Raw genomic sequence first — 23,428 nt, 5'->3', positions numbered from 1 at the left:
AATGCTGTGACATGACTGTGGACATATTCAAGACAGGAATCAATAAAATTCTTTAGACTAATGACATCAAAAGATTTTGGAGATAATGCTGGAAAGCAACACTGAGGTAGTTGATCAGTCATGATGTAACTGAATACAGAACAGGTTCAATGGGCTGAATGGCCTACTGCTCTGCCTCTGTTCCGCTCCTCCTTCGGAGAATCTGCATGCAGCTGCTACTCAGGGTCTTCTCCCTTTAAAAATGGCAACTTCTCCGGTCTAAGCATAACATGAAGTGAACCTGCCAATGTCAGAGCTATCCCTGCGATATGTGACCGCAGCAAACCTTTGTTACACATGGTCATGTGATTTGTCAATGACTTCTTGTAAATTAGTAAAGCAACTAATGTCAGTGAAAGACATTACTGTTCCATATGGATTTTCCTAATACTCCAGTAACTTCATTACCACTGTTACTGTTACAGTGTACAAGAGTTTTATTTGACTGACTATTTAAATTCTCCAGCTACAAAAATGGGATTTGAATTCATGTCCCTCTCTCATTGTAAACCATCTACACAGGAATTAATCAGTCACATAGAACAAAGAACAAAGAAAATTTACAGCCCAGGAACCAGCCCTTTGGCTCTCCAAGCCTGAGCCAATCCAAATCGACTGTTGCCCAATTCCTAAGCATCTGTATCCCTCTGCTCCCCACTTACTCATTCACCCAGATGCACCTTAAGTGAATCTACCGTGTCTGCTTCTACTACCTCTGCTGGCAACACGTTCCAGGCACCTACCACCCTCTGTGTAAAGTACTGCCGCCTGTATCCTCCATAAACTTTTCACTTCTCACCTTGAATGCGTGACCTCTCATTATTTCACCCTGGGAAAAAGCTCATCTCTATCTACCTTGTCTACACCCTTCATGATTTTGGAATCCTCAATCGGGTCCCCCCTCAATCTCCTTTTTTCTAGTGAAAACAAACCTAACCTACTCAACTTCTCTTTATAGCGAGCACCTTCCATACCAGGCAACGTCCTCGTAAATCTTCTCTGCACCCTCTCCAAAGCGTTCACATCCTTTTGGTAATGTGGCGCCCAGAACTGTACACAGTATTCTAAATGCGGCCGAACCAACGTTGTGTACAATTTTAACATGACCTGCCAGCTCTTATACTCAATACTCCGCCTGATGAAGGCGAGCATACTGTATGCTGTCTTGACCACTCTATCCACCTGTGCAACAACCTTCAGGGTACAATGGACCTGAACTCCCAAATCTCTCTGCTCATCAACTTTTCCTAAGGTTGTTCAGTTTACTGTATAATTCACTCGAGAATTAGACTTGCCAAAATGCATCACCTCACATATGCCTGGATTGAACTCTATCTGCCGAACTCTCCAGTCTATCTATATTCTCCTGTATTCTTTGATAGTCCCCTATGCTTTCTGCTACTCCACCAATCTTCATGTCATCTGCAAACTTGCTGATCATACCAACAGTGTCCTCTTCCAGATCATTTATGTATATCATAAACAACAGTAGCCCAGCACTGATCCCTGTGGAACACCACTGGTCACCTTTCTCCATTTCGAGACACTCCCTTCAACTACTATTCCTCTGTCTCCGGTTGCTCAACCAGTTCTTTACCCCCCTAGCTAGAACACCCTGCACACCATGTGACTTCACTTTCTCTATTAGTTTACCATGAGAACCTTATCAAATGCCTTACTAAAGTCCATGTATATGGCATCTACAGCCCATCCTTCATCTATCAACTTTGGTGACAGTTTAACACTAGAGTATTGGAATAACTCCATCCTATCACCAAGTCACACTTTATTTACACATGGACAGTTCTTGACACTGATCCAGCTTCCTCAGTGCCAGCTCACAGAGTGAACAGAACCCCTGACACTCCTGTTTAAATCTGTCAGCCAGGGCTTTCTGATTGGACTATTTTAACAGTCCTAATCAGGGAACCCATTTTCTGGTTGACCTCATTACAATCACTACAGATATAGTTATACTCCCCTTGATAAGCTTAAGTAGGAATTTCATCCCTAAAGATGCCTTGAATGTTTTCACTAGATAACACGGATCCTTTGTCTCTATCACTTCTGTGATGACATAAATGAAATTATCCTTCAGTTGTTTCACAAAGCTGTTCTTTCTGTCTATCTTCCTGGAAAGAGAAAAAAGACATCAGTTTATTCAGGATTTCCTTTTTCACTGAGACATAAAATGGACAATGTCAATGATATTAACTGCACAATTCCCTGTCTAATCGTGTTATAAAATCAAGTATATATTATTTTTCATAAATAAAAGTGTTCAAGATCATGGAATAGTCACAGCAGCGTTGAGTACGTTGATTTATATGGAGATTCAGAAAAGCAAATGCAACAATGAATTATCAAATTATTTTGCTTTGGATTAGCAGTCATGCAAAGTATTGCTCATCATAACAGAAACAAAGTTTACAAGGTTATGCACATCACTGAGTGCAGAAAGCAAGTATGAAGTATTGTTCCATTGATGATTATAAAACCTGTCACTTTGCTTTATGATAACAAAGTTTTGGATGAAAAATTTGATATATTATCCACAATATTAGTCTGGTAAGAGCTGTCATTAGATATTGCTATCTGGTTCTCAGTACAGTACAGAGATACAATATACTGCCTCATGTAGCAAAAATAGTCTTTGTCAGCATTATCCACTTGCATTCCTTCTGGTTGGTGGGTCAGTTTGAGTTTAGAAAAAGTACCTGTCTTGGATATTTTCATCCAGTTTCTTTTTAGAAATGGCTCGCTTTATCATTTCTATCACAGACATGGCATCGGATTTGCTTCCTGAAATGTCAGCTCCTGCTTCCCCAATTGGTGCACAAACGCTTGTACTGACTGAGGAGCCAGAGCCCTGACCATATGCAGCCACGGGTGAGGATTCCAATCCTACAATAACAAAATAAATCTATTACAAATATGACTTCTCTCTCCCTCTTCCACAATCTCTCTCTCCCTTCTCTCCTTGGTATTATGGACATTGGGCATGGGTGAAAGTGGGTACTGGAGATTAGAGTCAAGATTAGAGTGGAGCTGGAAAAGCATAGCAGGTCAGGCAGCATCTGAGGAGTAGGAAAATCAATGTTTCAGGCAAAAGCCCTTCATCAGGAATGAGACTGGGAGTCTTGGGGGTGGAGAGATAAATGGGAGGGGGTGGGGCTGGGGAGAAGGTAGCTGAGAGTGTAATAGGTGGATGGAAGTGGGGGCAAAGGTGATAGGTTGGAGAGGAGGGTGGAGCAGATAGGTGGGAAGGAAGATTGACAGGTGGGACAGGTCATGAGGATGGTGCTGAGATAGAAGGTTGGAACTGTGGTAAGGTAGGGCGAGGGGAAATGAGGAAACTGATGAAGTCCATATTGATGCCATGGGGTTGAAGGGTCCCGAGGTGAAAGATGAGGCATTCTTCCTCCAGGTGTCAGGTGGTAAGGGAGTGACAATGGAGAAGATCCAGGAAGAACGCCTCATCTTCCGCCACAGGACCCTTCAACCCCACAGCATCAGTGTGGACTTCATCAGTTTCCTCATTTCCCCTTCCACCCCCTTACCCCAGTTCCAACCTTCCAGCTCAGCACCGTCCTCATGACCTGTCTCACCTGTCAGTCTTCCTTCCTCCTATCCGCTCCACCCTCCTCTCTGACCTATCACCTTTAACCCCACCTCCATCCACCTATCACACTTTCAGCTGCCTCCTCTTCAGCTCCACCTCCCCCCCTCCCATTTATCCCTCCCCAAGGCTCCCAGCCTCATTCCTGATGAAGGGCTTTTGCCTGAAATGTCAATTTTCCTGCTCTTTGGATGCTGCCTGCCCTGCTGTGCTTTTGAAGCACCTCTCTAATGGAGAGGATTGGACCAATGAGAACGGCTCTTCAACCAACACTCAATCTCACCCATCCTAGAGATTGCCTCTTGGGTCTGATACTGGGAAATCCCATCAACCATTCCCTATCATGGTGTCACAATTTCAAGAAGACAGAGATAAATTGAGGAGAAAATAGAAGGAATTGATTTGATAGAGGCATTTTAACTTTAGATAGCAGTGTAAAACTTGGCTCACCTGACTCAAAACACTGGAAACTACATTTGGAAGGCTTCTTAACAGGGGATTGAGACTATCCTATGTGTGATATACTACCTCCTGAAGTCAAAAAGAATCCCAAAATATTGAATAAGTCATTGGCATTTTTCATGATGTTTAAGGATTCCAAATGACATGGATAACCAAACAAATTTAAGTATTTGTATTAAAACCTGAAAATGCCAGAGATACCCAGTAGGTCTGGCAGAGTCTGTGAAGTCAGAAACAAAGTCAAGGCTTTGAATCCAGTTCAACGCTCCTTGGGATCTGATGTGAGATGGGAAGCTAACATACATAGTGCTGTTGGGCAGGTTGGGACGGAGTGCAGCTAAAGGGAAATTTTAGTTGATGACAGAGATTATGGATCAAAAGGGTTATGAAATGACAACATAGAGAGGTTTGCAAAGGTTGTAGTGAAGGAAGAAAGCACTGACAAGAGTGATTATTAATAGCACCGTAAAAGTCAGTTCTGACCGCAAGCAAAACCTTAGAAACAAGATAGAGACTCGAAGTGCAGGGCAGAGTTCATTGGAAATTGTGCTGAATGAACTTGACGTTTTTTCAATATATTACAAACAAAACAGAAAAACAGCAAGTTGTTATGGCTTCAGGAGGATTTGGACAGGTTTACTGAAACGATAAGATTGTGCCACATGCAGTATAATGTTAGGTTATCCACTTCCTAAATGGTAAGCAGTTGGAAAGGGACCCAAGTGTCCTTGCTGACAATTCACTGAAAGCTAACCTGCTGGTCCAGCCTGCTATTACTAAGGTTAAAGGAAGTTTTACCTTGATTGCAAGAGGATTTGAAAGGGGGACCTAAGCACAGGTGCTCCAATTGTATAATTGTTTCAACCACACCTGGAGCACTGTGTTAAGTTTTCATCTCCTTATCTCAGAAAGAATATTATCACCGTACAATGAATGCAATGAAAGTTCACCAGGCTTGTTCCCAGGATGCTAGATCTGTTCTATGAAGAGGGATTGGCCAACTGGGTCTGTGTTCTTCAGAGTTTCGAAGAATGAGAGGTGATCTAATATAAAGTCTCAAAATATTTGAAAGGATAGATAGGGTAGATGAAGGTAAGATATTTCCCCTGTTTGTCAAGTTTGGAACTGATGGACAGAATTTAAAAATAAATGGAATACCACCCATGTCTGAGATATGGATAACTTGTTTTTACTCAGTGAACCTTTGGAATTCTCTCTTGCAGATGCCTCTGGAGGCTCCGTCTTTGTATGTTTAAGGTAGAGGTTGATGTAATTCTAATTACTAAAGGGGTACAGGGTTATGGAGATGGAGCGGATGAAAGTCATTGAAGTGTTTGATCTGCCATGACCATATTGAAAGGTGGGGCATGCTTGATGATATGAAGCTTTTGAACTCATTGTTGAAGGCAGAGCACCATAAAATGCCAAAAAGGAAATTAAGGAAACAGAAATTTCTGCACAAACTCAACAGTCCTGGCAGCAACTGTGGAGAGAAAGCAGAGTTAACGTTTCAGGTTCAGTGACCCTTCTTCTGAGCTAGAAGCAAAAGCATGAGAGAGAAGCAGCATTGATGATGTCATTGATATACTGGGGAAAGAGTTGTGGGGAGGGACCCGAGTAGGACAAGAAATAGGAATGTTCCCCATATCCCACAAAAGACAGGTAAAACTGAGAGCCATGTGGGTTCCTATGGCTACCTCTCTGACCTTAAGAAAGTGAGAGGAAGATGTCAAGGTCAGGACGTGCTTGGCCAGGCAGAGGAGGGCGGTGATGGATGGGGAAGGCTCAGGACATTCTTTCCAGGAAGCAGTGGAGAACCCTCTGCCCGTTCTGATGGGAGCTGTATGTAGAGGGATTGCACATTAATGGCGAAGAGGAAATGGTCAGTGCCCACAAACTGGAAACTTTGAAACTGACATGAAGTGTCAGATGTAAATGGGTAGGGACTGGACATGGGGAAAAAAAAAGTTCAAGTATAGGGAGGAATAAATAAATTCCATGGGGTGGGAATGGTCAGAAACAATGGATCTGCCTGGGCAGTTATGTTTGTTGATTTTGGGAAGATGACAGAAATATGCTGAATGGGGTTGGAGGACAATGAGTTGGAAGGGTGTTTGGGGGAGATCCCAAGATGAGATGAGATTAGTGACAGTTTTGTGTACACTAGTTGAATGCATGATGATATCAATTTTATCAATTCAGCTTTCAATTTTCATCCTTTCCTCATTTTCACTTGATTAATCTCTGACTCCTGTCTTGGCTTCCTTGACATTTCTGTTTCCATTTCTGGGGATAGGCTGGTCACCAATATCCAATATAAACCCACGGTATCTCACAGTTAGCTGTACATCCTCACACCCTGCTTCCTATAAGAATGCCATTCCATTCTCTCAGTTCCTCCATCACCATTGCATCTGTTCTAATGATGCCACCTTCTACAGGGGTGCCTCAGAAATGTTCACCTTTTCCCTCAGCTGAGAATGACTAGGACTCTTAGCGGTGTTGAACCTATTTCCAGGACATCTGACCTGACCCCTACTCCTCCCTTCCACAACAATAACAAGGTCCCTCTTGCCCTCAGTTTCCATCCTACCAACCTCCACATCCAAAGAATCATAAGCCATTTTTCTACCACCTCCAGCAGGATGCCACCAGCAGACACATATTCCCCTCTCCTCCCTTATCAACATTCTGCTGGGGCCATTCCACCAGGTCACCCCAGTCTACTCTTCCTCCATTCTCAACACCTATCCACACACCCACGTCACCCTCCCATGTAAACTGCCTGTTTGTTTCCTCCCTCCTCACTAACCAAGGCCCCAAGCACACCTTCCAGGTGAAACAGTGATGTAACTTCACTTCAAAATAACTCCACTGAGGCTGGTATCCCATCAGCAAGTCACCCTTTATTCACACATGGAGAGTCCTTGACACTGATTCAGACCCTAGAGTGAACAGAACCTGTGTTTACCTGTCAGTCTGGACTCCCTGATTGAGCCAGGTTAACCGCCCAATAAGGCAACTCACATTCTATGAGGTCCACTTGGCTGAACTGTAACAATCACTACTCACTTCACTCAATCTAGTCTACTGTATTCGCTGCTCACAATGCACTCTCCTCAACACTGGGGAGATGAAACACACACTGGGTGACCACTTTGCCGAACACCTACATTCTGTTTGCAAAAATGGCTCTGAGCTTCCTGTTGCCTATCACATCAACATATCACTGGGTTCCCTTTCTGACCATTTCTGCCTCAGACACACTGCAGTGCTCCAGTGAAGCTCAACACAAGCTGGAGGAACAACGCCTCATCTTCTGCTTATGTACCTTCCAGCTTTCAGGACTCAACAGTTATTTATCAATTTCAGAACCTGAACATCCTTCTTCATGTTTTTTTACCGACTCCCACAACCCCAGGTGCAGTTATGAAATGGGTTGCTTTCAGCACAGCCAGCCTATTTTCAACCATTCAAACAGCATTATCACCTCTTCAGCTTCTCTGCTTCTTTCCATCCTACCTTTCCCATCATCAGAAGAAATATTACCTTATCCCTGTTGCATTTAGTTCTGAATAAGGGTCACTGGATTCAAGACATTAACTGTTTTCTCTCCACAAATACTACCAGACTTGCTGAGTTTATTCAGTGATTTTTTTTTGTTTGTTTCAGATCTCCAGCAAGTACAGTTCTTTGTTGTGTCACAGGACAATGAGATGATGTTCCATTCTGCCACATTAATTTGCATTGACAGAATTATATAAATCCTTCAGAAAGAATGAAAAGAGATTCAGTAAAAGAGCTATTACTTGCCATCGTGATGATTAAAGTTCCCTCTAAGCTGCACATCTGTTTCACTCACAGCAATTCGCATCTGTACCCCAGTCATGGCATTGACTTCTAGTTCTGGAAATTTCTGTCATGCATGGGACTCAGAGAGCTATGGGCCTGGGATGAAAATTAGATGGAGAGCTGGTGGTGATAGCTCAGAGGTGTGACACTACCACATTGGCTCAATGACTCATCTGAAACTGAGTGAGATAGAGAGATTGCTCCTGGTCCAATGTGATAAAGGTGTAGAATCCAAATACCTCCCCCACCACCCCCACTATCCCACCCTTGCCCCCCCCCCCCCCCAACCAGCGAGAGAACCCAGGCTGAGACAGTCAAATTGAAATAAAAAGAACAAGTTACCAAAATCTAAATTTTTGCTGTTCTGCAGTATGTCAGTCAGAGTGAAAGGCATTGGGATGAATTTGTCTTGAAAAAAGGGAATGAATGGCTTCTTTTTCAGGATGAGATGAAGTGGTTTACAGTAAGATTGAGCCAAGCTTGATGTAGGAATCCATCTGCCATCAGGGTCAATCTCATTCACAATTTCCTTGGTTACTTCTTGAAACATGATTCTAAATATCAACAAATGTAAAATATGATTTAGAATTCCACAGTAAAGCTGAAACAATGGACTTCATTTGAGTAACATGCAAGTTCATTTATCATAGATCGAGTGTTAGTTAACCTTACTGCTGAAACCATTATTTCCCTGTCTGTGTTTTATACAAGAAGCTTGTACTGTTATATAGCGAGCAGGAGGGGGGTAAGTGTTTCCACGCCAGTCACACCATCTCCCAGTCGTACAGACCGGGATCAGGATTATCTGATTCATGGAGGGTCTGCTTTCCTCCTGTGGGACAGTCTAGCACCAGAGAGCATAATCTCAGAATAAGGGGTCACGTGTTTAAAACAGGTGAGGATGAGTATCTTCACTCAGAAGGGAGTGAATCTGTGGAATCCTTTACCAGAGAGGGCTAGTGAGGCTGGGCCATCAAGTACATTCAAGGCTGAGGTAGGTTCTTAATCAGTGAGGGAATCAAGAATTGTGGGGAAAAGGCAGGAAAGTGGAGTTGAGGATCATAGTGATTAGAATGAAAGCCAGGTGGATCTCATTGACTATGAGATCCTTGACTGGGGCTATTAACCTGGGCCAATCATGGAGCCCTCACTGACTGCTATAAACAGTAGATCCAGGGAGTCTCCTCATTCAAGGACTGGCTTTCAGCTGGTTAGTCAGAACCCATTGCACTGATTTATGTAAGGTCGCCCCTCAGCCTCCGATGCACAAGGGAATATAACCCAAGCCTAATCAGCCTCTCCCTATAATTCAAACCTGCCAACATCCTTGCACATCTTTTCAGAACTCTTTCAAGCTTCACAAAATCCTTCTGATAGCAGAGAGACCGGGTTTGAACACAGTATTCTAAAAGTAGCCTAATCAATGTCCTGTAATCTCACAACATGACCTCCAAACTCACTACATGACCTCCCAACTCCTATACTGAATGCACTGGCCAATAAAGGAAAGCATACCAAACACCTTCTTCACTATCCCACCTACCTGTGACTCCACTTTCTAGTAGCTTTGAACCTGTACTCCAAGTTCTCTGTTCAGCAACATTCCCCAGGATCTTACCATTAAGTGTATAAATCCTGGTCTGATTTGCCTTTCCAAAATGTAGCACTTCACATGTATCTAAATTAAACTCTATCTGCCCCATCTGATCAAAATCCCATTGTACTCTGAGATAACCTTCTTCGTTGCCCACTACAACTCCACTTTTGGTGTCATCTACAAATTTACTAACTATGCCTCCTATTTTCACATCCAAATCATTTATATAAATGACAAAAAGCAGTGGATCCAGCATCGATCCTTGAGACACACCACTGGTTACAACCTCCAATCTGAAAAGCAACCCTCTATCACCACCATCTGTCTTCTACCTTCAAGCCAGTTCTGTATCCATATGGCTAGTTCTCCCTATATTCCTAATTATCTAACCTTGTTAACCAATCTACCATGGGGAGCCTTGTCAAACATCTTGCTGAAGTCCATATAGATCACGTCCACTGCACATCAATCCCCTTTATTACCTCTTCAGAAAACTCAAATTAGTGAGACACAATTGCCCACGCACAAAGCCATGTTGACTATCCCTAATCAGTCTTTGTCTTTCCGAATGCATTTAAATCCAGTCCCTCAGGATTCCCTCCAACAATTTGCCCACCACTGATGTTAGACTCACTGGTCTACAGTTCCATGGCTTTTCCTTACAATCTTTCTTAACTAGTGGCACGTTAGCCAACCACCAGTCTTCCGGCACCTCACCCGTGGCTACTGTTGTGAAATTGGGTAGAGTAATTGTGGATTGGAAGGCAGGAAGTTAGAATTTGGCGTTTGTAAAATCATAAAGTTGTAAAATACTCAGGGTGAGGGAGGGCTGCATTGCATGGTCTCTTTAAAAGATTGTGCTTTTTGTGGTACTTACAGACTTAAAATGGATATTTGTGAGCAGCAGATTGAAAGTTTGCAAGTACACAGCCAGCACCTCAACTGAAACATTTAGATCGAGAGGCCGTACAATTAGCAGGCCAAGCAGCCCTTATTTTTACCAAGACAACAGGCTTTGAATTTAGCCAATCAATTTGAACAATGTAATTAAATGCCAAAAACCTACTAGATTTAAATCTGATGGCTTTGATGACCTCGGACCAATCCTATCGTAAGAGATATTGATATGTTATCAAGGATAAAAAAGATAGGGGCAGTTGAACAAAGACCTCAGAGCAAGCTGCCATCCGCCAGAGCTAACAGCCCTCAGCTCTCGAGAGAGAATTGTTGGCTCTCACAGCCTCATCCACATCTTGGAGAAAGCACCATCAAAATAATAATGATACCAATGACACAGAAGGCATTCCTGACAGAAGAATCGACGGAGAAGGCACAGAACATTCCGGAAGACACACAACTTTGCTGGAATGTCAAGAAGCTAAATTATGGGTTTTTTTTATATATGAGTGGGAGTTGTCTTTATTGGAACAGCATGCCATTAAAATCTTGCTTTATTTGGAATAGTTAACAATTAGAATGGATCTATTTGGTTTGTTAATAGTTTAGTTAATTTGGTCACTGTTAGAGTTAGATAAATAAATTGTTACTTGTTGATTTTAAAGTGAGTGTCAGGGATTTATTTTATTTAACCACTAGAAGTTGGTGACAAGCAGATTACACCACTTTTCACACTTCTTTTACGGATTATGGGGTGAAGTGCTCCTCTTAGAGTGTTTCAGTTTTAGTTCTCAGAGTGGGGGTCAACCTTCACTTTCTAACACTATCGATGTTACAAATGTCTGAGCTTGGGGCCCAGCTTCTCATCATCCCACAAAGTTCCAGGGAACACCTGATCAGGTCCCGGGGTTTATCCATCTTTATGTGCGTTAAGATGTCCAGCATGTCCTCCTCTGTAATATGGACATTTTTTAAGGTGTTGCTATTTATTTCACAAGTTCTTGATATTCCGTATCTTTTTCCTCAGCAAACATTGATGCAAAATACTCATTTAGTATTTCACCCATCTCATGCGGTTCCACACATAGACTGCTTTACTGATCTTTAAGAGGCCCTATTCTCTTCCGAGTTACTCTTTGTCCCTAATGTATTTGTGCAATCCCTTTGGATTCTCCTTAACCTGATTTGCTAAAGCTATCTCATGTCCCCTTTTTGTCCTCCTGATTTCCCTCTTAGATAACCTTCTGCTGCCTTTATATTCTTCTAGTGACTCATTCGAACCCTGCTGTCTGTATTTGACGTATACTTCATTCTTTGTCTTGATCAAACCCTCAATTTCTCTCATCATCCAGCATTCCCTACACCTACTTGCCTTGATTGTCACCTGAACAGGAATATACTGGCTCTGGACTCTTATTATCTCATTTTTGAGGGCTTCCCACTTTCTAGCCATTCCTTGACCTGCAAACACCTGCCTCCAATCAATTTTTAAAGTTCTTGCACAAAAACGTCAAAATTGGCCTTCCTCCAATTTAAACCTTTAACTTTTAGATCCAATTTATCATTTTCTATAACTATGTTAAAACTAATAAAAGTATGATCACTGGTCCCAAGTTGCTCCCTCACTGACACCTCAGTAAACTGCCCAGACTTCTTTCCCAACAGTAGGTCAAGTTTTCCTTCTTCTCTAGTAGGTACATTCACATCCTGAATCAGAAAATTTTCTTTACACATTTAACAAATTCCTCTCCATCCATGCCCTTAACAGAAAGGCAGTCCCAATCTATGTTTGGAAAGTTACAATCCCCTACCATTACTACACTATTAATCTTACAAGAACTGAGATCTCCTTACAAATTCCCATTGAGGGTCTATACTACAATCCTAATCAGATTATTATCTTTTTCTTATTTTTCAGTTACCCCCAAATAACTTCACTTGCCCTACTTCCTGGAATACCCTCCCTAAGTACAGATGTAATATTATCCCTAATCAATAGCACCACTCCCCTCCTCTCAAGCCCCCTTTTCTATCTTCCCATAGCTTCTATGTCCTGGAACATTAAACTGCCAGTTCTGTCCATTTCTGAGCCACATCTCTGTCATCGCAGTGATATCCCAGTCCCATGTTCCCAACCATGCCCTGAAGTGATCTGCCTTACATGTTAGACCTCTTGGAGTGAAAAAAATGTTGTTTAAGTCATCTCTCTGCTTTGTTGCTGTCTGCCTTGATGGCCTGACTTGCTCCTTTTCCAACTGCACCAGTCTCAGACTCATCTCTTTCCTCATTATCTCCGAGTCAGGAGGTTGCCTGTCAGTGCTACATTCGCCAGAGAACCGATCAACGATAACATTTTCCAAAACAGATGGGGCTAGCCACAGGAGAATCCTGCACTACCTACTTTCCTCTCCTACCTTTCCTGGAGGTAACCCATATATCTGACTCTATCTTCGGTTTCTCTCCTCCCTTCCAACACACCTCCAGGTCCTGTAAATTCCTCATTGCATCTAACTGCTGCTCCAACCAATTCATGCAATCCAATACAACTGACAGCCACACTTCCAACAGCCTCAATTATCAGTGACATGGAAATTCTCCCTCATCTCCGACAACCAACAGGAAGGGCACGTCACTCTACTAAAGCCCATCTTTGCTCCTGTTCCAGGATAACTTAGTATTTCTGTTTTACAGTTTCAAAGTTTAATCAAAAGACAGATCTCAATAAAATATAGAATCTTAAAAACCTCTCTCTACTCACTATTATAGATTTACACAAAAAAACAGTCATTTCAAAGATGACCTGGTCAGCCATGATTCATTGAAAGTGAGAGGTTGAGTCGATGGGCTGAGTGGCCAGCTTTCACTCCTGCATCTGATGGTTTTGTGCAATGAGGGATCAGAAGGTGTCACAACATAACGTGAAAACATTTGAAACAGGCAAGTTCACAAATGAAGCATCTTTGTAATCTCAATTACAATAAACATTGATGAGTTACAGCCAACAGCTTGGCCATTTGGCTTAAGGAACATGTAAATGGAGGGATGTATACATCGGACTTCAAACATTTCTTCCTGCACAGCTGTTCCCCGATCTGCATTTTCTGTGCTTGTTTCTGATTTCCAATGCACACTCTTATTTGAAGGTTCTCAATGGAAGGGAGAGCCTCATGTTCAGTGATTTAATCAGGAGCGTGGACTGGAGGGGAAAGGGGGAGTTTTTCTAGGGGTGAGTTGTCAGTTGCCTGGAGCTGGGAAGATCCTTTTTCACTCCCTCCCTCCTGGTGAGTGACAGGATCCATCCCCCACGGGGACTCCAAAGGAAATTCCATTGGGAGGCAGCTCAGGGTGGCTCCGGGATCGGGATTGGGATCAACTTTCACAAACTTCACAACTTTCACAAACTTCCCAAACTTTCCATGATTTTCCAAACGACCAAACTTTCACAAACTTTAAAGGCACCCTACAGACTTGAGGGGAAGGTGGGGTGGAGGTGGGGGCAGTTGGGTTGATCTAGAGAAAGTGAGGACTGCAGATGCTGGAGGTCAGAGTCGAGAGTGTGGTGCTGGAAAAGCACAGCAGGTTCAGGCAGCTGACGAGGAGGAGAATCGACGTTTCGGGCATAAGCCCTTCATCAGGAACGAGCCTCATTTTCCTGCTCCTCGGATGCTGCCTGACCTGCTGTGCTTTTCCAGCACCACGCTCTTGGCTCAGGTTGATCTCCCCCCAGTTGAGCTTCCTTGGGGATCTCATTGATTCCTATCTGGGGTTCTGGCTGGGCAGGACCAGATCACTGGGATCCAGAGGTGAAATCCAGGAACGTTGGATCCCCCCACTGGGTCAGGTCTGCACCCAGCCCCAGGATGGGGGGAGTGTTGTGGGGTGGGTGATGGCCCGTTGTGGTGGGCTCCCTGGTCTGTGGTATGGGCCAGAGCTCAAGGCCAGTTTCTGATGGTCAGTTTCAGGGTTGCTTTGTTGCAATAGGAGTGACGTCCCTCCAACCTGAGGACAGGGCACCCACGGTGACAAAAGGCACAGTGGACTTGAAACGTTAACTCTGTTTCTCTCTCCACAGACACTGCCAGAGCTGCTGAGTTTCTGTAGCAAATTCTATGTTTTGTCTCAGGGGGGTGACATAACATTGGCAGTTGTCATGTCCCACATTCCAACTTGGACAGCACTCTCAAAGTGTGGAAAAGACGATGTTACTGGGACTGGAGGGTTGAGTCTTAAGGAGATGCTGGGTAGGCTGGGACTTTTTTACTGGAGTGTAGGAGGCTGAGGGGTGACCGTATAGATGTTTATAAAATCACAAAGGCTATAGCAAAGGTCTTTTCCTCAGAGTTGGGGAGTTCAACTCTGGAGGACATGGGTTTAAGGTGAGAAGAGAATTACTTAAAAGGGACCTAAGGGACACCTTTTTCATAGAGAGGATGGTGCATCTTTGAAATGAACTACCAGAGGAAGTGGTGGATGCAGGTACAATATTTAAAAGACATTTGAGCATGTACAAGAATAGGAAAGGTTGAGAGGGATATGGGCCAAACACAGGCAAATGGGACTAGTTTAGTTTGGGAAACCTGGTCGGTACAGACTGGTTGGACCCGAAGTATTTGTTTCCGTTCTGCACAACCCTGTGACTCCCCTCTGCAGGTGCCTCACAGTCTGGCCTGAGCAGTCAATATCAACCTTGTCCTAAATCTCTTGCCCTCTCACACCCATCCCTCACAATCACCCTCTACAAATACTGTCCATCCCTTCTCTCCACTCAGGCCATTCATCCCCCTCTCTGCTTTCCCTCCCAGCAGGAGAAGTAAACACTAAACGAAGCAGAGGTGGAGAGAACTGGAGAGGGAGAATTGACCCATCTTATTTTTTTGGATTCATTCATGAGGTATGGGCTTCATTGACTAGGGCAGAATTTATTGCCCATCCCTAATTGCCTAGAGGCAGTGGGTCTGGAGTCACATGTAGGCTAGACCAGGTAAAGACAGCAGTTACCATGCCCAAAGGTGAGCCAGATGGCTTTTTCCAACAATCCACAATACTGTGGGATATAGGTACAGTAGTGTTACTTCTGCAATTATAATTACTTATGCAGGGTAAATGAACTCACACCAGTGTGTAATTGTTTCAATTAAGAGCTGAGTCAACAAGAATGCAAACTATGTGGAGGAAACACATAATTGTTTTTGTATTAGCTAAAATTATATGCAAGAATGAAACGTGACTGCAAAGCAATGGTAGATGTTACAGACAAATAGATAAGGTGCTGTGAGGATGTAGGTTAAGCCAGATATGCTTGCACAAGCAGTAGTTATAAGCATCTGTTTCCACTTTTACAGAAACACAGGAACAAACCCCAATTAGTAGGTCATAAGGATCAGTACGGTTGGGGAAAGCACAGATGGAGGGAATAGATAAACAGGAGTAATGGGTGCCAGTCTTAGAGAAGTTGAAGATGTAAATGGGGAGGAGCAATGGGATAAAAAAAGGAAGCAAATTACATAAATATCGTGTATTCATTGAATTCAGTGTGTGTGTGTCCCTGCCTTGTAGACAGTGGACATCGCACCCTCTTGCAGGGGTAAAATAAATGACACTACTGATTCAGATCTTGTCTCGAACTGAAATTATTGAAGTGAGTGAGCTTTGTTTCTCACAATTGGGGGATTATCCGGGATGTTCTTCCATCAGTGGGGGGATTGGCTGGCCCTGGACACTGGGAAGACGCGTTCCGTTCCCAATTGAGGAGCGGTCTCGTGTCCCGGTTTGGTCTGCTCCCTTGGGCGACTGGTACGAATCCCACAAGAGAGACATCTGAATCAGACAGTGAAAGGAGGTCAATAGAAAATACGGCAAAAAGGGGCCAGGCAACTCCGTGCACAGACCAGGGTAAGAAAATTGACTTTTAAGTACTGCCTTGGTGGCCAGGATTGAGTTTTAGTAGTTCATAAGGGACTAACGAAGGAACTCAATATGGGCGGTGCCGTGGGTAAGGAAAAAGCCTCCGGGAGAACAAAAGAAGAAAAAGGCAATGGAAGTGGAGGCAAGGTCCCTTATAACATACCTCCAGAAAGTCCGTTGGGTAGGATGTTGTGGAATTGGCAAAATAATACTTGTACAAGGGAAAAAGATGATTAAATATTGTTGCTTTGTATGGACTAAGGAATCCATTCTTCATCCCACCATCTCTTGCCAAAGTATGAGTCGGACAAAGACTGGGTTTGTAAATATTTGAATTTATATGTCTATGAAAAACAGCCTTACAGTCAGGTGGAATCAGATTATGCTTCAAGTCGGAAGGGCTAGTGGCTGAAGGGCTACTGAGGGTACACTTTGTAATTAAATCATGGCCAGACATCCAGACAAATATTCAAAAGATAGAGGGGTGAAGCGAGGAGCACCCAGAGGTGTTGTTGCAGGAAGCTCAGAAAGTGTCTGTGAGATATGGTGTGAGAGAGAGAGAGAACGAAAAGAGCTGTACAGCTGGTAGAAAGTTTCACCCTTTGTGATTTGGTTTGAATGCACATTTGTTTGTTGGTGATCGAATGTTTGTGCTTTGTTCCCTGGAGCTTGAGATCCGGGACTGTTTTGAATCTGATTTTTATTAGAGAAACTTAACATGATTTCTTTTAAGGTTAAGGATTCTATCGTGATTATAAAAAAATGATAACTCCTGTTCTTTTTATAGGTCATGACTGCCTTACTATCAGTTTCTAACTAATCTCTTTTATCTTTCCATAAAAGCGATTTATGGAGGACAGTTGAAGTTTCAGTTCAACATTAGATTGTAGTAAAAACAAAATCCTATGGTTAATATCTGACCTTGGATTTGGCCATTGTTCATGCATTAGAAGCTTTTTTTTAACTTGAATAGATAAATTCTTTTAAGGCAGCTCCAATTATAGCATTGTAATTGAGCAATAATTGGTCTGGTCTACTTAAGAAAACTAATTTGAGTTTAAATTAAGGGACTAAAACTGGGTAATTATAGTGGATTACAAAGTTGGGAACTGTATGCATTTTACATTTTAAATATTGAATAATGAATAAATGAATGGAAATATATAAATATATTTACAAGTTAGGAACAGGCTTTAAAGTTAGTCAAGCATGAATTGACGAATTGGTATTTGAAGTTATGGGGAGCAAGAAATATTGCAATATTTCTAAAAAAAAAATTCTCAAGGTCAAAATAAAACATTGGGTGATGAAGAACGGCCATTAGGTTGCCCTAAGGCTGTTCAGTTGGTTAAATCGGGTCAGCAATTGATCTGGCAACGTAACATGAGAAGTGGAAACAAAAGGCAAAAATAATGATAGTCCACGGCTGATGAGAAAATGAAGAAAGGGATAAAACTAAAAGGAGAAAGAAACCGGAGGGTCAGGGAGGAGATGGTAAGGGGTCTGGTGGACAGGAACAAGGATCGAAGTGGAAATCCCCACAGGCGGGATGTTATTGCTGTGAAAGGATGGGTCACTTTAAGAGAGAGTGCCCAGATTTGAAAAAGGAAGCAAAGGCAGTACCATTTATAATGAACCTTGATGAAAAATAGGGGTGTCAGGAGTTCCTGCCCCCGGGACCCACCAGGAACCCTTGATAAATTTAAAGGTGGGACTTTATAAAGAGGACGTAGTTTTCCTAGTCGATATAGAGGCAGCAAGGTCATCCTTAAAATTTAAGCCCAAGGCAAGGGGAACGAAACAGTTAATTGGATTATAGTGACAGTTTTGTGATGAGCGGCACAAAGAATCTGTTTTGCGCTCATGACAAAATACTGCCACCAAATTGGGACTGAAGCAACTGCAAATAGTGCTATGAAATCGGTTGAGGTTCTTAAAAATGAATGTGCTCGAGCAAAACAATTACAGAAACAGAATGAGAAAGCACAAGTGACTGGTAAACAAACAGAACTGCGCAATTACAGTTTTAAAAATGTTTTGGTCATTTGTTGCATTTCCACCCTGAATTACAGATAATGATTTTTATATTTATATAATATATAATTAATAATTAATATTGACAATAAATCGATTGTGCTAGCCTGAATCAATATTAATTGGCAGGATCCCTTCACGCAGTCTCAGTGACCTGTCATATTGATCCATGGTTAATTTAAAACATGACTGCATTAATTCATTGTTAATTAAAGAATGGAAAGCTACATTACTGGATGATGAGGTAATGAAAGAAGCAGTTCTGAATACACAGGAAGCGGTGGTTTATTCCCTAATACTTACTGTCCCAGGTCCTCGGGAAGTTCCTATCTCTGGCCACTGCCAATCCCAGAAACTAAAGATTTGTTTTTAAAGAAGTATATACTGGGCTGGTCCTCCTCTTTGTCTTTCCTCAGGAAACAGGCTTTATTAGCACAGACTCCACCCCTTGAATTCGCTGTTCATCCGATTCGACCGGGAGATTGGGTCTTAGTAAAATCAAGGACAGGGACTAAATTGCAACCGGACTGGTAAGGGCCGTGTCAGGCTCTTTTGACCACCGAAACGGCAATAAGGACAGCAGAAAAAGGCTGGACTCACTACACTCGGATCAAAGGGCCAGTGGAATCTCCAGTTGAGGAAGAAGTCTGGACAGCCGAATCAACGCAAGACCCGCTGAAACTCAGACTAAAGAGACTTTGAGTAACTGATTATACAGTGGTGACGCGAGCGCGGGATTATTTCTGTAGGATTGTATATTAAGTCTTTTTGTGCTTCAGCATGATTTTTAGAATACTGGGAATGCTTACAGTTATGATGCTAGCCCTCATAGTATTGGAATTTTGTCAAATATCACTTTCATATGTATTATTAGATTAGATTAGATTAGATTACTTACAGTGTGGAAACAGACCCTTCGGCCCAACAAGTCCACACCGCCCCACCGAAGCGTACCCACCCATACCCCTACATCTACCCCTTACCTAACACTACGGGCAATTTAGCATGGCCAATTCACCTGACCTGCACATCTTTGGACTGTGGGAGGAAACCGGAGCACCCGGAGGAAACCCACGCAGCCACGGGGAGAACGTGCAAACTCCACACAGTCAGTCGCCTGAGGCGGGAATTGAACCCGGGTCTCCGGCGCTGTGAGGCAGCAGTGCTAACCACTGTGCCACCGTGCCGCCCACAAATTAACGGTTCCTGAGTCTGATAATCCACAAGTAATAGACACTGATGCTTGCAGCTTAGTAAATTGTGGGGATGTAGATAATCAGAGACATTACCACAGCTCAGAGATACACCTTAAGTCCTATGGGGATGGCCTTGGGGGTGGTACTTGGTATAATGGTCTCGTCACAGTACACCGGACCCCCTTCCAACCAGCTTGCGATTGTCCTGATAAAAAGTGTAACCCAATATACCTAACGATAAAGAAAACCACATGGCACGAAGCAATTCTGGTGGGGCACCTATGAGATACAATTAGATGAAACATTTGGGATAGAAATGAAAGCAAATGGGAAGGATTTCTCGGGCTGTTGTTTTAGAATTAGTGTAGGACAGGGAAAACGGGTAGAACTACTGGATAATAAGGTACAACCTTTCACCCCTCCCGATGATCCTAAAGTCGTAAAAATTATAGAGGTAAAGGATTTGAAACAGACCATCAAAATAGAAACTGGGTATGGGGATGCAAATGCCTGGATTGAATGGGTAAAGTATACTGTAAAAAGTCTGAACAAAAGCAATTGCTATGCATGTGCCTCCGGTCGGCCAGTGGCCCAGGTGGTTCCCTTTTCGCTCGGGTGGAAGCGAGACAGGAAGGGCATGAAATGTATGATAGCCCTGTACCAGGATGAGACTGCATGGAATGATAGGAATTGTACCTCCCTATCTCTGATGTTCCCTCCATTCTAAAAGAGTCCCTGGGGGGGGGTACCTGATGGGTTCAAGGCTCGCAACCAGATTGCAGCAGGCTTTGAGTCAGCTCTCTTCTGGTGGGTAACAATTAATAAAAATGTAGATTGGATAAATTACATTTTCTATAATCAACAGTGATTTATAAATTATACAAGAGATGCGGTTAAAGGAATATCAGACCAGCTTGATGCGACAAGTAGGATGGCATGGGAAAACAGAATGGCCCTTGATATAATTCTAACGGAAAAAGGGTGTGTGTGTGTGTGTGATGTTAGGAAGAAGCTGTTGTACCTTGATTCCTAATAACACTGCGCCTGATGGTTAAATTACTCGGACCTTAAGGGGATTGACTACCTTAGCAGAGGAACTGGCTGGGAATTCAGGAGTAGACACATCTCTCACAGGATGGCTTGAATCATGGTTTGGAAAATTGAAGGGGGGGGTGGTTTCCATCCTTACTTCCCTGATAGTAGTCGGGGTATTGGTGGCCGTTGGCTGTTGTATCATACCCTGTATACGAGGGCTCACCCAAAGACTGATTGAGACAGCCTTAATGAACAGGGAATTAGGGAATCAGGCAGAGGAATTTTATCGACTAAATAATGAGGGGATGAGTGAGACCAAGATGGATGAAATCTCCGGAATGATGCTTGCGAATGTTGGGGGCGATGCTTAAAAGAAAAATGCAGAAGGTAACAAATGGTAAATTTAAAAAAGGGGAAATTGTGGGATATAAGTAAAGTAGTGTTACTTCTGCAATTATAATTACTTATGCATGGTAAATGAACTCACACCAGTGTGTAATTGTTTCAACTAAGAGCTGAGTCAACAAGAATGCAAACTATGTGGAGGAAATACAGAATTGTTTTTGTATTAGCTAAAATTATATGCAAGAATGAAACGTGACTGCAAAACAATGGTAGATGAGGTGCTGTGAGGATGTAGGTTAAGCCAGATATGCTTGTACAAGCAGTAGTTATAAGCATCTGTTTCCACTTTTACAGAAACACAGGAACAAACCCCAATTAGAAGGTCATAAGGATCAGTATGGTTGGGGAAAGCACAGATGGAGGGAGTAGATAATACCTAACAATGGGCCACAACAGGATGTGGTCAAACGGCCTTGTGAGGCCAGAAATGAGCATTTTGTCACGGACAAGGCCAGATAAGGCAAGAGATAAACAGGAGTAATGGGTGCCGGTCTTAGAGAAGTGGAAGACGTAAACGGGGAGGAGCAACGGAAAAAAAAGGAAGCAAATTACATAAATATCGTGTATTCATTGAATTCAGTGTGTGTGTGTGTCCCTGCCTTGTCGACAGTGGACATTGCACCCTGTTGCAAGGGTAAAATAAATGACACTACTGATTTAGATCTTGTCTCGGACTGAAATTATTGAAGTGAGTGAGCTTTGTTTCTCACAATACTTTCATGGTAATCCTTAATCTCCTAATTCCAGATTTTCCTCTTGAATTGAATTGGTTTCCCAGAACATTATGAATGTCTGGGTTAAGAGACCAATGATAAAGCTCAAAACACAAGGCTATTGCTTCCACACTGCTCTGTTGAGTACGCTATTAAAGTGATGAGACTGATCCCCCCAAAAGCCGTATGGGCAAGGTTCAGAGTTTGAACCTTACTGTTCACAACAACTTTAAGGTCATAAACAAAGAAAAAAAGAAATTGCCAGATAACTCAGCAGGTCTGGCAACATCTGTGGAGAAACAGCAGAGTTAACTTTTCGGGTCCAGTGAGCATTCTTCTGACATTGATATCTGACACTGAGCTTAAATATTAGTATCAGCACTCAGACAGCTGATTGTTACCTCAGTAATATCACCTCTTTCTGCATATATCGGCTCTTCTGCTGAAACCCTTGCCACTCCCTTTCTTTCCTCCTGACCTCTTTATTCGAACACATTTCTGGCCGAGTTCCTGCAATCTACACTGTGTCAACAAAGACGATGCTAGCCTCGTCAGTGACACACATATCCCAAGGAAACAATAAAGAATAAAAGATGACAACATAAACTTTGGTATTGGGATGAGGGCAGCAACATAAGTTTCAGGGAAAATACCTCACTTCGTGCGTGCAAAATACTCATTCCCTTCCCTGGAACCCCCCCAAAACACACATACATACACAGACACACACACACACACACAAACACACACAGTCATATATACACACACTTGGTAAAGGCAGTCACTGAGGAGCAGTGAGATTAATGGACAGGGTGTGAGGAAGAATGCATCATAGACAGATTGATGTTGGGTCAGGGATGAGGAGTTTGGACAGACTGCAGATATTCAGGGAGGAGGGCATACGAAAGGTTTCCTTGTTGGATCTGAGAATAACACTCTTTTTCTACTGGCTCTAAAATAAAAACACAGACACATATGTAATTACAATGGACCAAAGGAGCAGGAATGCACATTCAGCCTATCAAGCCTACTCTGTCAATTAAAACAATCACAGATGATCATAGTTGAGAGTGTGGTGCTGGAAAAGCACAGCAGCTCAGGCAGCATCAGCAGAGCAGGAGAATCTATGTTTCCGGCATGATCCTTTACTTCAATGCCCTTTTCTTGCACTATCCCCATATTCCTTTCTGTCACTGGTATTTAGAAATTTCATCTATCTCTAGAAGAGTAGGAACAGATGACGTGACCCTTTGGGTCTACACTGAAATGCAATACAATTGAGTCTGAGTTTTTACCTCAGCATCATTCTTCTACTCACTCTCAAAATTGCTTGATTCTCTGAGAGACTAACCTTTGTATTTCTCAACAAGACTCACAACCTTGTGGGGGAAGAAATTTTTCTTAATCTCAGTGTTGTCAAAACCCTTACCTGCTGCTCCAGTTCTTCTTGTCTTCTGCAACACGCCAGGCAATAAATGAACTCCTTTATAGGTTTCCTTAACTGGCACATCTCCAATTAGTCACTCACTTCCCGTCCCACCTACTTTACAAAGAACTGTCGGCGAGGGCAAGAATCTGAATATAAATGTCAAAATTTGATGATCTGATTGCTTAAAGCACTGAATTAACCTCAAGGTACTTTCAGATCTCTTAATGTTGTGAAGGCTGCTATTTT

The 23,428-nt window shown here is 42.8% G+C and overlaps 1 protein-coding gene across 1 annotated transcript; it reads right to left on the bottom strand.

Moving 5' to 3' along the window:
- Window positions 1-1,960: 1,960 nt before the first annotated feature.
- Window positions 1,961-23,195, bottom strand: LOC140465541 (pejvakin-like). Its single transcript, XM_072561080.1, has 4 exons — window positions 23,183-23,195; window positions 8,315-8,526; window positions 2,757-2,943; window positions 1,961-2,171 (listed from the first exon to the last, which is right to left on the bottom strand). The coding sequence occupies exons 2-4, from the start codon at window positions 8,520-8,522 to the stop codon at window positions 1,961-1,963; spliced, it is 606 nt and encodes a 201-aa protein (XP_072417181.1). The 5' UTR covers window positions 8,523-8,526; window positions 23,183-23,195.
- Between the last annotated feature and the right edge of the window lie 233 nt (window positions 23,196-23,428).

This window comes from Chiloscyllium punctatum, chromosome 42 (genome assembly GCF_047496795.1).
Source record: "Chiloscyllium punctatum isolate Juve2018m chromosome 42, sChiPun1.3, whole genome shotgun sequence".
NCBI classification, from domain to species: domain Eukaryota; kingdom Metazoa; phylum Chordata; class Chondrichthyes; order Orectolobiformes; family Hemiscylliidae; genus Chiloscyllium; species Chiloscyllium punctatum.
Note: the sequence above shows the minus strand (reverse complement) of the source record. Positions and strands in the feature narration are given on the sequence as shown.